Source organism: Coregonus lavaretus (assembly GCF_964263955.1).
Source record: "Coregonus lavaretus genome assembly, chromosome: 8".
NCBI classification, from domain to species: domain Eukaryota; kingdom Metazoa; phylum Chordata; class Actinopteri; order Salmoniformes; family Salmonidae; genus Coregonus; species Coregonus lavaretus.
Window position 1 is genome coordinate 30,795,570 of NC_139995.1, and position 17,334 is coordinate 30,812,903.

The 17,334-nt window shown below is 42.2% G+C and overlaps 1 protein-coding gene across 2 annotated transcripts in view; it reads left to right on the forward strand.

Moving 5' to 3' along the window:
* Nucleotides 1-579: 579 nt before the first annotated feature.
* The window catches only part of LOC311133118 (protein cereblon-like), a gene marked incomplete at its 5' end in the record, with an annotated part of 35,926 nt that continues 19,171 nt past the window's right edge, over nt 580-17,334 (forward strand). The window contains 4 exons of one of the 2 annotated variants that reach the window (XM_084166552.1): nt 580-665; nt 1,211-1,311; nt 1,420-1,622; nt 3,314-3,463. In XM_084166552.1, coding sequence (XP_084022678.1) covers nt 602-665; nt 1,211-1,311; nt 1,420-1,622; nt 3,314-3,463 — 518 coding nt within the window. The remainder of the gene's footprint in view (nt 666-1,210; nt 1,312-1,419; nt 1,623-3,313; nt 3,464-17,334) is intronic. The other variant, XM_084166553.1, reaches the window with a different exon arrangement.

Consider the following 17,334-nt stretch of genomic DNA (forward strand, 5'->3'; position numbering starts at 1 on the left):
TTTGGTCATGTCTTTCAAGCCACATGCACCACACTTGCGTTAGACCTACAGTAAAATCATTACGTTATGAAGGCATGTTAACTGCTTGTTAGACTATTTCTAGAACCAGAGGCAACTCCTTTTGAAGCCCAGTTGCAGCACACTTGGTTTCACATTTAAACGATCTACAGTTTTATAGTATGAAATTGCCTTGGGTATTGAGTAATATGGATTTAAGTGCAGGTTCTTGAGTGTCCATAAGGGTAGCCTTTTGGGGTCTATTGGGGGGGGTTAAAGCTGACATCTGCAAGAGGCCAGATTACAATTGTGCAAAGTGTCCTGAACAATGGCTCCTGGTCAGTCTCGCAAACCATGATTAATGGTACTATAAAAAATATAATTGCTTAGAAGGTTTTAGATCAAATAAACGGGTCAGTTTTGGAGCTCTTATCTAGTGGACAAGCAACTAATGGGAACATGTATTGTACAACTATCCCAATCCCCCAAAATGCATGTTTGTTCTGAGAAAGACTAACTCCATCCACTTGGGCCAACAGTGAGTCGTTTTGTATGCACACCCTGCTATGAAACACCACAGAAAAAGAAGTGTAAACAGAACGATATGGCCGACGAACGGGGTGGCGGCGACAATATCAACATGGGCAACCAGCTACAACTCTTACCCGGTACAAATGTCTTCAATTTAATTGCATTGGTAGACTAGTGTACTGAAGCATACGTTGGCTATTGTAATAGGAACTTAAAGCGTCGATACGCACGCCGAAATCTGTTAAGCATTCTGCAAAGAAACGAGGCCACACTTCACGTGACAGCATAATGATCTCATTCAATCACTCGCAGTGAAGCAAGTTTTTATCTTCACAGATTGCTTGTTTCATAATTAAAAGAGAATTATCTTGCTAGTTACATAGCTAAGGGATTGTTTCAACAGACAGTAAGTAAACTGTCTAGTTAGCTAGCTACCATGCATGCTAATGTCATTTAATTCCCAGCTGCTAATCATGTCAGTCTGCTAGTAATAGCTTGCCAAAGCTAGGTTTTCTGATCTGGGTGTTATTAAAGGTGATCATCTTCCAAATGCATCTTCATGTCCAACAGTTTATTGTCAACGCAACGACTCAGGGAAATTGTTTTACAATGGGGCGATTTGAAGGTAAAGAGAAAGTACATATTTGCTTTCTTATAGGCACTTAAACTATTATTCTTATAGAAGAGGAAGAGGAGGATGAGATGGAGACTGAGGACCGCGATAGTGAGGATGCAGAAAAACCAAGCATAAACTTTGACCCCAGTCTTCCAACTTCACATGCTGTGGGTTTCATATTTACATCTATAAAGTATTGTTGTACAGCTGTATCATTGAGTATACAGTTCTGGGTTTTCTACACTGCACTAATGCTTCTGCCCCCCTCCTCCCAGTACTTGGGTTTAGACATGGAAGAGTTCCATGGGCGTACGGTGCACGATGACGACAGCTACCAGACAATCCCAGTGCTGCCATTCACAGCCGTCATGCTTATACCTGGACAGACCCTGCCGCTGCAGCTCTTCAGACCGCAGGAGGTCAGCATGATGCGTAACATCATCCAGAGAGACCGCACCTTTGCTGTGCTTGCACACAGGTAGGGAGGGAGAGGAGGACAGAGTGGGAAGACTGGGAATGGGCTCAGTTTAGGGTGATCACATGTCCCGGATTGTGCGGGTTCAGTCCTGCATTTTGGCCCTTTGTCCAGCAAACAAATAATCTTCCCGCATTTTATCAACAAATTTGAGCGGTTTGCTGATGTCAACGTTGTGAACAGAGTTACCCCATGGTGGGCTTATGGTATGGCCAGGCATAAGCTACTGACAATGAATACATTTGCATTTTATCTATGGAAATTTGAATGCCATTCATCCAACGCCATCACCTCATGTTTCAGCCTGATAATGCACGGCCCCATGTCGGAAGGATCTGTACACAATTCCTGGAAGCTGAAAATGTCCCAGTTCTTCCATGGCCTGCATACTCACCAGATATGTCACCAATTGAGCATGTTTGGGATGCTCTTTACGACAGCGTGTTCCAGTTCCCGCCAATATCCAGCAACTTTGCACAGCCATTGAAGAGGAGTGGGAAAACATTCCACAGGCCATTATGCCCCGTGTAGCTCAGTTGGTAGAGCATGGCGCTTGCAACGCCAGGGTTGTGGGTTCGATTCCCACGGGGGGCCAGTATGAAAATGTATGCACTCACTAACTGTAAGTTGCTCTGGATAAGAGCGTCTGCTTAATGACTAAAATGTAAATGTAAATAATCAACAGCCTGATCAACTCTATGCAAAGGAGTTGTGTCGCGCTGCATGAGGCAAATGGTGGTCACGCCTGATACTAACTGGTCTTCTGATCCATGCCCCTACCTTTTTTTTTAAAGGTATCTGTGACAAACAGTTGCATATCTGTATTCCATAGATTAGTGCCTGATGAATTTATTTAAGTTGACTGATTTTCCTTATATGAACTGTAACTCAGTAAAATCTTTGAAATTGTTGCATGTTGCGTTTATATTTTTGTTCAGTATATATTGTGCAGTGTAGTAAAGTTAGATCAAAGCTGAATCAATGTATTGGAAGATCACATAATAATGAATTAGTATTCTACATAACAGACCCAAATATAATAGCATAGTATAACGTTACTGTTACACCAAAAACACCACCAAAGTTCTTATGAGCTTTTAGGATGGTTAGCTGAATAGTCCCAAAAAAATGATCATGCTGCCAAAACTCAACAGCACACACCACTAGGCAGAACGTGCTTTGATTGAAACAAAGTACAGGACGGCTATATTTGTAAACACCATCTTCTCTAATTTGCTCACGAAACAGTAATTCAAGAAGATCTAAATGCATATTCCAATGAAACCGATTGAGATCAAATGATTTATATACAGATGCAGACATTACACCATAAAATGTGAATAATTGTTATTTACGATTGACAGTGATAATGGCATATTTAGAAATTAAGTATGCCTAACTTGGTGTTTGAGGCTATTCAAAATAGAAAATGTTCTTGAGAAAATATGTGTGGGCGTAGGCGGGCATTGGGCATAGGCAGGGGTGGGGAATGTGAATGTCCCGCAAAATCATCCTGTTTTTAATGTGGTTACCATAGCTGTGTTCCAATTGGCTACCCCTCTCTACAAAGTTTTCTCTTGCTCACTCTCTGTCATGTATTTGAATGCATTGGATTGGTGTGTCGTGTGTGAGCACAGTAGGGTGTTCTTAATTAGATGTTTGTGTCTGTCTGTACCCCTCACCTCACCCTCCAGTGACACAGGCGAGGTGCAGGCAGAGTTTGGGACGACGGCTGAAATCTATGCTTACCGGGAAGAGCAAGAGTACGGCATCGAGACGGTCAAAGTGAAGGCAGTCGGACGGCAGCGGTTCAAGGTCCATGAGATCAGAACCCAGGCCGACGGGTGAGTGGAACTAAACATTACTGACCAGAACCACCTGAAACCTCGTAAAGGCATTATTATCTTCATGGCCTTATACAGTGAGGGAAAAAAGTATTTGATCCCCTGCTGATTTTGTACGTTTGCCCACTGACAAAGAAATTATCAGTCTATAATTTTAATGGTAGATTTATTTGAACAGTGAGAGACAGAATAACAACAACAAAAATCCAGAAAAACGCATGTCAAAAATGTTATAAATTGATTTGCATTTTAATGAGGGAAATAAGTATTTGACCCCCTCTCAATCAGAATGATTTCTGGCTCCCAGGTGTCTTTTATACAGGTAACGAGCTGAGATTAGGAGCACACTCTTAAAGGGAGTGCTCCTAATCTCAGTTTGTTGCCTGTATAAAAGACACCTGTCCACAGAAGCAATCAATCAATCAGATTCCAAACTCTCCACCATGGCCAAAACCAAAGAGCACTCCAAGGATGTCAGGGACAAGATTGTAGACCTACACAAGGCTGGAATGGGCTACAAGACCATCGCCAAGCAGCTTGGTGAGAAGGTGACAACAGTTGGTGCGATTATTCACAAATGGAAGAAACATAAAAGGACTGTCAATCTCCCTCGGCCTGGGGCTCCATGCAAGATCTCACCTCGTGGAGTTGCAATGATAATGAGAACGGTGAGGAATCAGCCCAGAACTACACAGGAGGATCTTGTCAATGATCTCAAGGCAGCTGGGACCATAGTCACCAAGAAAACAACTGGTAACACACTACGCCGTGAAGGACTGAAATCCTGCAGCGCCCGCAAGGTCTCCCTGCTCAAGAAAGCACATATACAGGGCCGTCTGAAGTTTGCCAATGAACATCTGAATGATTCAGAGGAGAACTGGGTGAAAGTGTTGTGGTCAGATGAGACCAAAATCGAGCTCTTTGGCATCAACTCAACTCGCCGTGTTTGGAGGAGGAGGAATGCTGCCTATGACCCCAAGAACACCATCCTCACCGTCAAACATGGAGGTGGAAACATTATGCTTTGGGGGTGTTTTTCTGCTAAGGGGACAGGACAACTTCACCGCATCAAAGGGACGATGGACGGGGCCATGTACCGTCAAATCTTGGGTGAGAACCTCCTTCCCTCAGCCAGGGCATTGAAAATGGGTCATGGATGGGTATTCCAGCATGACAATGACCCAAAACACACGGCCAAGGCAACAAAGGAGTGGCTCAAGAAGAAGCACATTAAGGTCCTGGAGTGGCCTAGCCAGTCTCCAGACCTTAATCCCATAGAAAATCTGTGGAGGGAGCTGAAGGTTCGAGTTGCCAAACGTCAGCCTCGAAACCTTTAATGACTTGGAGAAGATCTGCAAAGAGGAGTGGAACAAAATCCCTCCTGAGATGTGTGCAAACCTGGTGGCCAACTACAAGAAACATCTGATCCCTGTGATTGCCAACAAGGGTTTTTCCACCAAGTACTAAGTAATGTTTTGCAGAGGGGTCAAATCCTTATTTCCGTCGTTAAAATGCAAATCAATTTATAACATCTTTGACATGCGTTTTTCTGGATTTTTTTGTTGTTATTCTGTCTCTCACTGTTCAAATAAACCTACCATTAAAATTATAGACTGATCATGTCTTTGTCAGTGGGCAAACGTACAAAATCAGCAGGGGATCAAATACTTTTTTCCCTCACTGTAAGTAGAGATTGGCCGTGTCCAAAATCTGTTTTGCCTACTACTTACTAAAACTACATACGGTGTACTAATAGTACTACCTACTAGAACGTACTGTTTAATAAAAACATATGCATTAAGCAACAAATATCAACATACTACTCATCCATACTGAGAAGGCATCATCTAATGCTCAATCTCGCTTGTTCCCCTATTCTGATTATCAGCTGTTATCAAACACACGTCGGTGTAAAAATATGATTATCTTCCTCAATAGTGTGCAGCGAATTCAACTAGATGAAAAGCCGAAGTTAGTATGACATCCTGGAATTTAAAGCATACTCAATAAAAAAAATGTCATACTATAAAACGTTCTACTATTTAGAATGCAAGTATGGGTATTTCGGACACTGCCTCTATGTACAGCATGTATGAGTAAGAAATATTTTGCAAGTGATACCACAAGATGGCAAACTCACTCTTTTTATCCTTTTGGTAGAAAAGCACAATACACTATTCCCTGCAAGGGGTGGGCAATCAGTGGTTCATTTGGGAGGTCCCTCCATAGTCCTTAATGATTACAAGCATACCCATAACATGATGTAGCCACCACTATGCTTGAAAATATGGAGAGTGGTACTTAGTAATGTGTTGTTTTTGACCCAAACATAACACTTTGTATTCAAGACTAAAAGTTTATAGTGTTGTCAATTTTTTTGCAGTATTACTTTAGTGCCTCGTTGCAAACAGGATGCATGTTTTGGAATATTTATATTCTGTACAGGCTTCCTTCTTTTCACTCTGTCCATTAGGTTAGTATTGTGGAGTAACTACAATGTGGTTGGTCCATCCTCAGTGTTCTCTTATCACAGCTATTAAACTTTGTAACTGTTATAAAGTCACCATTGGCTTCATGGTGAAATCCCTGAGCGGTTTCCTTCCTTTCAGGAAAATTAGTTAGGAAGGACGCCTCTATCTTTGTAGCGACTGGGTGTATTGATACACCATCCAAAGTGTAATTAATAACTTCAGCATGCTCAAAGGGATATTCAATGTTTTATTTTTACCCATCTACCAATAGGTGCTCTTCTTTGCGGGGCATTGGAAAACCTCCCTGGTCTTTGTGGTTAAATCTGTGTTTGAAATTCACTGTTCGACTGAGGGACCTTACAGATAATTGTATGTGTGGGGTACAGAGATGAGGTAGTCATTCAAAAATAATGTTAAACACTATTATTGCACACAGTGAGTCCATGCAACTTATTATGTGACTTGTTAAGCACATTTGACTTGAACTTATTTAGGTTTGCCATAACAAAGGGGTTGAATACTTATTGACTCAATACATTTCAGATTTTAAAAAATCCACTAACATTATGGGGCTTTCTGTGTAAGCCAGTGACAAATCTCAATTTAAACAATTTTAAATTCAGGCTGTAACACAACAAATATGGAAAAAATCAAGGGGTGTGAATACTTTCTGAAGGCACTGTATTACAGGATACTACAGGTTACGGAGGGACCTACAATTATTTTGGGGAGAATGACTGTGAGAAGAGAGCGAAGGTCATTCTACTCGAAAATGAATTAAAATATATTGATGCTGACATCTAAAATATAATTTCCCCCTCCAGAAATGAGCCCAATAACATATTGGTCCATATTATCAGACAGGTGGGATATTTAGCAACAAGCATTATCACCTTTTATACAACGGGTGGGTCTAATCCTGAATGCTGATTGGTTAAAACTGCATTCCAGCTGGTGTCTATTTCACAAGTTACCACTGGCTAAATCTATGACGTTGAAATACCTATTTACTCTGTTCCATCTGACTGCGCAATCCACTGTCTCATCAACCCTGCAAGGAAATGTATTAACTTGATCTCCACTATAAAAAGCATCTAGACATTATCTCCCATTTCTTTTAGACTAGCATTTGGTTTTCAACAGCAGAGATTTGTATAAACCTTGCTGTCTGTCTCTCCGACCTTTTCAATATTGAATCTCCACCGTCCCATATCAAGTGAATGTGTCCGAACGAGACAGACAGCAAATTGAGCTGCTTGTCATAGCAACAAACAACACTTTTTTCCCAGTTGACTGGCTAAATCGATACTTTGTTGCGAAAACTAAAATGAGTGGAACATGACTAAGGATGAATGAATCCAGGCTCTGACGTAGCCGGCCGCGACCGGGAGACCCATGGGGCGGCGCACAATTGGCCCAGCGTCGTCCAGGGTAGGGGAGGGAATGGCCGGCAGGGATGTAGCTCAGTTGGTAGAGCATGGCGTTTGCAACGCCAGGGTTGTGGGTTCGATTCCCACTGGGGGCCAGTATGAAAAAAATTTTTTTTAATAATGTATGCACTCACTAACTGTAAATCGCTCTGGATAAGAGCGTCTGCTAAATGACAAAAAAAAAAGGAATGTTTTTCCTAAACAAATGAGGGATTTCGGTAACAGAACTTTTCAGTCAGAAATGCCTGTAATTATGTTGTAGCTTCAGCAACACGGAGAGCGCGATAAACACTTTGATGTTCTGTGGTGGTCGCTGCAGCAGGGAGGAGAGAGACAACCGGGTGCTAGTCAGTCATTCACTCTTACATTTTTTTTACACAGCGCAGAAATTCTGGGCCCGGCCCGGCACAATTAAGTCCATTGCTGGTCGGACTCCCTCTAGTCATTTGTGTGTCTTAATTACAGTGGCTTGTGAAAGTATTCACCCCCCTTGGCATTTTTCCTATTTTGTTGCATTACAACAGCCAACCCCAATAAGCGGCCCGCGGGCCAGATCCGGCCCGCAAGAGCCAAATGTCTGGCCCACACTGACAGCATTGGCATTCACTTGTTATAATAAACATGAATTTAATATCCGCGGCTCTGCTTTATTTTGAAATTATCCCACACCTTGACCTGTGGCCTTTACCGCGTGCATACATAAGACGTGCTTCGCGCGCTTTGCGTACTCGTCTCCACTCGACTAGCTACCTAGTGTAGTGTCACACACACACAGTAGCCGCAGCCGCTCGCCAGTTAACCCTCTTTCATCAAAAGGACTGACCACTTCCTCACAAAAAAGTATTAAATCCAGTCAAACCAACATGGCATTCGCCAAGATACGCAAGGTAGACCAGGAGAACCGTCAGTTCAAAACTGACTGGACTGAGAGGTATTGCTTTTTTTGCTGTAATCAAAGCGGACAATCTGAAGCGGCATTTTAACTCTATTCATGCTGCCAGTTTTAATGCAAACTACCCAGAAAAATCAGCGACTTTTTTAGCTTTTTAACTGACAACAAGGTGATATCAGATGTTACTTTTTTGTGTGACATCATGTCTCATCTAAATCACCTTAACCTGCGACTACAAGGCAAGAACCACACTGTTGCTGACATGTATGAGGCGATTGAAGCTTTCCGGTCAAAGCTGAACCTCCTGGAAAGAGACATTAATGGGAGAAAGTTGCACTTTCCACGTCTGCGTGAGCATTGTGAGAAGAATAAAATGCAGGAAGATCCAGCAATGAATGATTTTGTGTCCAGGCATGCAGAAAACTTCAAGGAAAGATTTGAAAGCTCCCCTAAACTCTCAGCTGACATCCTTCTCTTCGTAAGACAGCCGTTTTCTGTGTCAGCTGACGGCCAGTGGACTGCAGAGGCCAAAAAGCTGGTGCCTTCCATAGATGAGGCTGCTCTTCAGATGGAAATCTTGGAGATGGGAACATCTGATTTGCTCAAAGCTCAACACAAGGATGCACTGGTGAGTGACTTTTGGATCAACGTGGTTCCCCAAGCTCGTTTTAAAAACACCAGAGATATTGCAATGCTCCTACTCACGATGTTCCCCTCAATATACATCTGTGAATCAGCATTTTCTTCAATAAATGCTATCAAGAGCCAGGACAGAAACAGACTCTCAGATTCACATCTTGGACAGTGCCTCAGGATTGCCACAACAGAATACAAGCCTGACATCAGAAAGGTTGCCTCATCCCGTCGCTCTCACTTCTCTCACTGATTGGTGAGTGAACCAGATGCAATTATTTTTTTGCTATTTTTCAATCTTCTTGAAAAGAATAGCATGTTTCCTACTAAATATGCTACACAGCTTAAATAAAAGTAAATGGCATCCAACTAGTTAGTAAAATTTAAAACTTAATACACAGCAATAAAAAAATAATACACAAATAAAAGCTAATTAATTATATTGTCACATTAATATCAAACACTTTTGGTTGTTAACAGCTTGATATTATTTGGTTCACATATTTTAAAAGTTTAAAAACTAATGTGGCATATTCTGACAACACATTTGAAAAGTACCTAACAAAAAATCTCTGTCTGTCTCTTCTCTTAGAAAACCGCCTGAACGCAGATATCCAAAGCATGGGTGTTCCAGACAGAAGTGGGCGCTGTGTGTGTGTGTGTGTGAGAATGTGTTTGCTGGACTTTTTGTTTGCTGACTGTTTGCACAGAATATGCTCCAGGGGCATTTCATAATTAAATAGTTGGTTTTGGACTAATTTAGTATTTTTCATTTATGTGACTCCTAACACCAAATTTGGCCCTTTTGGAAATCTAATTGGGGAATCCTGCCTTACAACCTGGAATTAAAATGGATTTTTTGGGGTTTGTATCATTTGATTTACACAACATGCCTACCACTTTGAAGATGCAAAATATGTTTTATTGTGAAACAAACAAGAAATAAGACAAAAAAACAGAACTTGAGCGTGCATAACTATTCACCCCCCCAAAGTCAATACTTTGTAGAGCCACCTTTTGCAGCAATTACAGCTGCAAGTCTCTTGGGGTATGTCTTTATAAGCTTGGCACATCTAGCCACTGGGATTGTTGCCCATTCTTCAAGGCAAAACTGCTCCAGCTCCTTCAAATTGGATGGGTTCCGCTGGTGTACAGCAATCTTTAAGTCATACCACAGATTCTCAATTGGATTGAGGTCTGGGCTTTGACTAGGCCACCCAAGACATTTAAATGTTCCCCCTTAAACCACTCGAGTGTTGCTTTAGCAGTATACTTAGGGTCATTGTCCTGCTGGAAGGTGAACCTCCGTCCCAGTCTCAAATCTGTGGAAGTCTGAAACAGGTTTACCTTAAGAATTTCCCTGTATTTAGCGCCATCCATCATTCCTTCAATTCTGACCAGTTTCCCAGTCCCTGCCGATGAAAAACATCCCCACAGCATGTTGCTGCCACAACCACTGTGGGTATGGGGTTCTCGGGGTGATGAGAGGTGTGGGTTTGCGCCAGACATAGCGTTTTCCTTGATGGCCAAAAAACTCAATTTTAGTCATCTGACCAGAGTACCTTCTTCCATATGTTTGGGGATCTCCCACATGCCTTTTGGCGAACACCAAACATGTTTACTTATTCTTTTCTTTAAGCAATGGCTTTTTTTCTGACCACTCTTCCATATTTTTTTATAACCCAACCCTGATCTGTACTTATCCACAACTTTGTCCTCCTGTTTGGAGAGCTCCTTGGTCTTCATGGTGCCGCTTGCTTGGTGGTGCCCCTTGCTTAGTGGTGTTGCAGACTCTGGGGCCTTTCAGAACAGGTGTATATATATATATACTGAGATCATATGCCAGATCATGTGACACTTAGATTGCACACAGGTGGACTTTATTTAACTAATCATGTGACTTCTGAAGGTAATTGGTTGCACCAGATCTTATTTAGGGGCTCCATAGCAAAGGGGGTGAATATAGTAATTTTTTTTTCATTTCACTTCACCAATATGGACTATTTTGTGTATGTCCATTACATGAAATCCAAATAAAAATCAATTTAAATTACAGGTTCTAATGCAACAAAATAGGAAAAACGCCAAGGGGGGTGAATACTTTTGCAAGGCACTGTATTTCATCAAACCGTGTGCTTAAAGCATTAGACAAGCTCAGTGAATATAGTTGATTTGATTAAAACACATAGGATGTGTCAATATATGGAAAAATACACGTAATTTTTAAAAAAAAACAATTGATTGATCGAAAGAACAGACGATTCTTGGTCGACCAACATTTTTTAAAATTGGGGACTGCTCTAGAGTCAACATGGAAGAAGAACATAGGCTGCTGTCCCTGGTTATTACAAGAGTCAACCACTCACTGATACTACGAGTTGATATTGATGTAATATTAAGGAATTGTCCTCGACCACGCCCACAAATTGGTGAAAACAAACATTCTTTCCCATTCACCCCCATTGTAAAAGAGCCAACTTCATTGTCGATTTTCTGTATAACAAAACATGCCAAAAAGATGCTATGTTGTTTAATGTACATGTAACCAGGCCCAAAATCCCGACCTACGGTCCGCAATGGTCCCATGTAGGGAAATAGAGCCTGCGAGAAGAGCCCTGTGGCTTCAGGCTATTCGGTGTGGGAAATGTGGGGACCTGGTGTCCAAATAGGCTACTCATAGCTACACTATATATACAAAAGTATGTGGACACCCCTTCAAATTTGTGGATTCGGCTATTTCAGCCACACCTGTTGCTGCCAGGTGTATAAAATTGAGCACACAACCATGCAATTGCCATAGACAAACATTGGCAGTAGAATGGCCTTACTGAAGAGCTCAGTGACTTTAAACGTGGCACAGTCATAGGATGCCACGTTTCCGACAAGTCAGTTGGTCAAATTTCTGCCCTGCTAGAGCTGCCCCAGTCAACTGTAAGTGCTGTTATTGTGAAGTGGAAACGTCTAGGAGAAACAATGCCTCGCCGCGAAGTGTTAGGCCACACAAGCTCAAAGAACGGGACCGCAGAGTGCTGAAGCGCGTAAAAATCGTCTGTCCTCGGTTGCAACACTCGCTACCGAGTTACAAACTGCCTCTGGAAGCAACATCGGGAGCTTCATGAAATGGGTTTCCATGGCCAAGCAGCTGCACACAAGCCTAAGATCACCATGCGCAATGCCAAGCGTTGGCTGGAGTAGTGTAAAGCTCGCCGTCATTGGACTCTGGAGCAGTGGAAACGCATTCTCTGGAGTGATGAATCCTGCTTCACCATCTGGCAGTCCGATGGATGAATCTGGGTTTGGCAGATGCCAGGAGAACGCTACCTGCCCCAATGCATAGTGCCAACTGTAAAGTTTGGGCTGTTTTTCATGGTTCGGGCTAGGCCCCTTAGTTCCAGTGAAGGGAAGTCTTAATGCTACAGCATACAATGACATTCTAGACGATTCTGTGCTTCCAACTTTGTCGCAAAAGTTTGGGGAAGGCTCTTTCCTGTTTCAGCATGACAATGCCCTTGTGCACAAAGCGAGGTCCATACAGAAATGGTTTGTTGAGATTGGTGTGGAAGAACTTGACTGGTCTGCACATAGCCCTGACCTCAACCTCATCGAACACCTTTGGGATGAATTGGAACGCTGACTGCGAGCCAGGTATAATCGCCCAACATCACTGCCCGACCTCACTAATGCTCTTGTGGCTGAATGGAAGCAAGTCCCTGCAGCAATGTTCCAACATCTAGTGGAAAGTCTTCCCAGAAGAGTGGAGGCTGTTATAGCAGCAAAGGGGGGACCAACTCCATATTAATTACCATGATTTTGGAATGAGATGTTCGACAAGCAAGTGTCCACATACATTTGGTAATGTGGTGTATTTCATGCAGCTATTCGCAAGTCCATATTTAGTATTTTTGCATTGAGGCATAACATTTTTATATTATTGGTCCACAGGACCCGTCATAATTTTTCTCGAAATGGGAAGAAGCTTAGGCGGGAAGTCCTGAGGTACTGATCACCGGTATTCAACCCTTCAGGGAGGATAATTTCGTACTGATTCTGGACAAAAAGTTCAGACAGTGTATATTTTAGGATCAATGTATTCAGATCATTATTGTTTATAGAGGCTGATGTGAAAATATGCACTCCGAGCTAGGGTTAGGCGATGTCAACCTTTGTCCTATCGTGGTTATGTACCCATAAAACATTGTGATGTACGATGCTATCGCCTCTATATAGGCCTACACCCAATATAGGCCTACACCATGGGCTGGATAGAAGAAGTCTACAGTCTTCAGAACTGGATAATAATTGCTTTATTTGTGTCATAAAATAATAGAACAAACAATATTATTATACTTTTTTTGTACATCTCTCATAAAGCTTTGATTGAGAATCAAGAATAGCTTATGCTATAGACTTTCATCCTTGCTATCATAGGCTAGAATACTTGGGAAATAAGCTACTGTTCTTAACTTTAACTTGTCTTAAAGCTTTTATGATAGGCCTAGTAGGAGGATAGGTTATTGGCCATTTGGTTTTCAATCGCGCATAGAGGGATTTTTCCAGCCACATGGATCAGATTCAGATCAACTTTATTATCCCACCAGGGGGAAATTCATTTGGTAGTGTGCTTAAAAAGACAGTACATAAACACAAAAACTACACAATATAATTAATTGAAAATGCTATAGCTACACATTTAATGTGGAAGTGCAATATGCTATATACTGGACCAACAGACCATCCATAATGGCTGTTGGAATAAAAGAGTCCCTGTATCTATCTGTTTTGATTTTCTTTTGAAGAAGTCTCTTTCCCCTTGTCCGGCTGCCACTGTGACTGAGTTTTGAGTAAAGGGGATGAGTACTGTCCTGTAAAATGCTTTCAAGTTTTAGGAGGATGAGTTTTGTGTACAGGTTGGTGGCTGATTCTTGAACTATACCAATTATCCTTCCCGCCATCTTGATCAAGCACTGAAGCTTGACTTGGTCTTGCGTTTGCATGTATCCAAACATGCATATCAGACCAAAGGACCGCACACTCTGCAGGACAGATTTATAGAACATTTATAAGGTATGGCGATCAACATTAAAAATTGTTGTTTGTGTAAAAAAAACATTCTCTGTTGCAATTTCTTTGCGAAGGCACAGTCAATTGAATTTCAGTTTGTCTATTTTGATTCCCAGGTATTCACTCTATTGACTGATTCCACATTGATCTTCGTAGGAAGTAGTGGAGTTTTGTGCCTTCTGAAATCAATTTCTGTCTCTTTTGTTTTCTTAACGTTTATTTCAAGAAGGTTATCTGTACACCACTGGACTAATTTAGCGGTTTCTCTGTCAAAACCTTGAAGAGAGGCTAGGTCTGGGTGGAGGAAACCCACAACAGTGATGTCATCTGCATATTTAAAGAATTTGTGGTCAGAGGCTTGACAATTGTTTGTGTACAGTATCGGTGAAAGTATGCAACCTTGAGGGGCTCCCGCATGAACCGTTCTAGATGTAGAGATGGCGGAGTTAAACTTGTTGAGTACAGTTCATAAGGAAACTATTAATCCAATTGATCAGTAGAGTTGACAACCAAATTCACCAGCTTATCCACCAATAGGTGGGGTTGGATGGTGTTAAACACGCTACTGAAGTCAATTAGTGCCCTCAAAGCTCATCACTAAGCTAAGGATCCTGGGACTAAACACCTCCCTCTGCAACTGGATCCTGGACTTCCTGACGGGCCGCCCCCAGGTGGTAAGGGTAGGTAACAACACATCTGCCACACTGATCCTCAACACGGGGGCCCCTCAGGGGTGCGTGCTCAGTCCCCTCCTGTACTGCATGGCCAGGCACGACTCCAACACCATCATTAAGTTTGCCGATGACACAACAGTGGTAGGCCTGATCACTGACAACGATGAGACAGCCTATAGGGAGGAGGTCAGAGACCTGGCCGTGTGGTGCCAGGATAACAACCTCTCCCTCAACGTGACCAAGACAAAGGAGATGATTGTGGACTACAGGAAAAAAATGAGGACTGATCACGCCCCCATTCTCATCGACGGGGCTGTAGTGGAACAGGTTGAGAGCTTCAAGTTCCTTGGTGTCCACATCACCAACGAACTATCATGGTCCAAACACACCAAGACAGTCGTGAAGAGGGCACGACAAAGCCTATTCCCCCTCAGGAGACTGAAAAGATTTGGCATGGGTCCTCAGATCCTCAAAGAATTCTACAGCTGCACCATCGAGAGCATCCTGACTGGTTGCATCACCGCCTGGTATGGCAACTGCTTGGCCTCCGACCGCAAGGCACTAAGTGCGTACGGCCCAGTACATCACTGGGGCCAAGCTTCTTGCCATCCAGGACCTCTATACCAGGCGGTGTCAGAGGAAGGCCCTCAAAATTGTCAAAGACTCCAGCCACCCTAGTCATAGACTGTTCTCTCTGCTACCGCACGGCAAGCGGTACCGGAGTGCCAAGTCTAGGTCCAAAAGACTTCTCAACAGCTTCTACCCCCAAGCCATAAGACTCCTGAACAGCTAATCATGGCTACCCGGACTATTTGCACTGCCCCCCCACCCCATCCTTTTTACGCTGCTGCTACTCTGTTAATTATTTATGCATAGTCACTTTAACTCTACCCACATGTACATATTACTTCAACTACCTCAACTAGCCGGTGCCCCCGCACATTGACTCTGCACTGGTACCCCCCTGTATATATAGCCTCCCTACTGTTATTTTATTTTACTTCTGCTCTTTTTTTCTCAACACTTTTTTGTTGTTTTATTTTACTTTTTTATTTAAAATAAATGCACTGTTGGTTAAGGGCTGTAAGTAAGCATTTCACTGTAATGTCTGCACCTGTTGTATTCGGCGCATGTGGCCAATAAAATTTGATTTGATTTGAATTAATACAATTTTCACTAGGCTATTTGCCTTTTCTAAATGTTCATAGATATTGTTCAGCGTGACCAGTAACGCATCATCAACACCCCTGGAGGCACGGTAGTCGAATTGGTTAGGATCTAATTGGGATGAGAGACCAGAGAGAATTTGCTTTTGAATGTTTTTTTCACAACATTTCATAGGTACAGATGTTAGGGCTACAGGGCGTAAATCGTTATTTTCTTTTGGCCTATTGTTTTTAGGTACTGGGACAATCAGCGACTTCTTCCATAAGTCTGGAATTATCCCACTGTCCAGTGACAGCTGGAAAAGCTTCTGGAACGGTAATGCGAGCTGGTCTACGCATGTCTGAAGTGCCTTGCTGCTGACGCCGTCTGGACCATATGATTTTCGTGGGTTGACACGTTGAAAGTATTGCTTGATGTCATTCACAGAGATCTGTATATCAACAGCTGGTATGCTGTCTATACTGTCCAAGGCTACTTTCTGCTGTGATGTAAAATCACATGTCAAACCTACAATAGAAACTGTTCAAATAATTTGCAAAAGCAATGTCATTTTCGACGTTCATACAATGTCTCTTTGGTTTGTAGCCTGTAATGGTTTGTAGCCCTTGCCAGCCTTTCCTACTGTCCTTGTCCTTGAAAAGGTTTTCTAATTTGTCTTTGTATGCTGCCTTGCACTCCTTGATTTTGCTTTTCTTTCTTGAAGCTGCAATATATAACTTTTTGGAGGACCTGACCAAATTCACATAGAAATGTGTGTTATAGATCTGTCAATCGCATTGAAAGCAAGTCTAAGAAGTGGTCGATCTGTTCTATGTTCGCTATTTCTATGCTTCTCATTCTTAAGTTTCATTTTTGCCTTTTTTTACTTTCAGTTTTGTACACCAGCTTCAAACAGCTGAAAATACAATGCTTTTCGTTATGGAAAAGATATTTCACTGTGGTTTAGATGGCGCAATGATTCTCTACACTGTATTTGCTTGTTTTGTCACATAAACTGAAATTAGGCAAACTATTCGAATTTTAGCAACCAGGAAACAGCTAGACACAAGACACTATAGACACACTATAGCTTTATGCCCATGCATCTGACAGAGAGAGAGAGAAACAATATTTTCTGACTGGGCATTTTGCGCTGCTTTGGTGAATTCTCCGCTCTGTCTGGCCTACATCCCTCTCTTGCTATATATCAAATTTATAGGAATCGGCATAATACTCGGAATGTCACTTGTGTGCTGCCCTGCTATGCGCTGCGACACTAAATGTTTACTGCGCGCCGCCAGTGAAGTTCAAAATATGTGAAACCATCGTCTGTCTCATCGCTATGTCATCATCATCGACAATGTTATCGTAATATCGCCCAACCCTACTCGGCGCACATCTCTCACTAAATACCCAGTCATTCTATTTTATCTATTTTTATTTTTTTTTTGTTGATGGAGAAGGAAAGTGGTGTCTATTTGTCAAGTCATACATCTCTCTCTCTCTCTCTCTCTCTCTCTGTCTCTCATTTCTGTCCTCTCTCTCTCTCTCTCTCTCTCTCTCT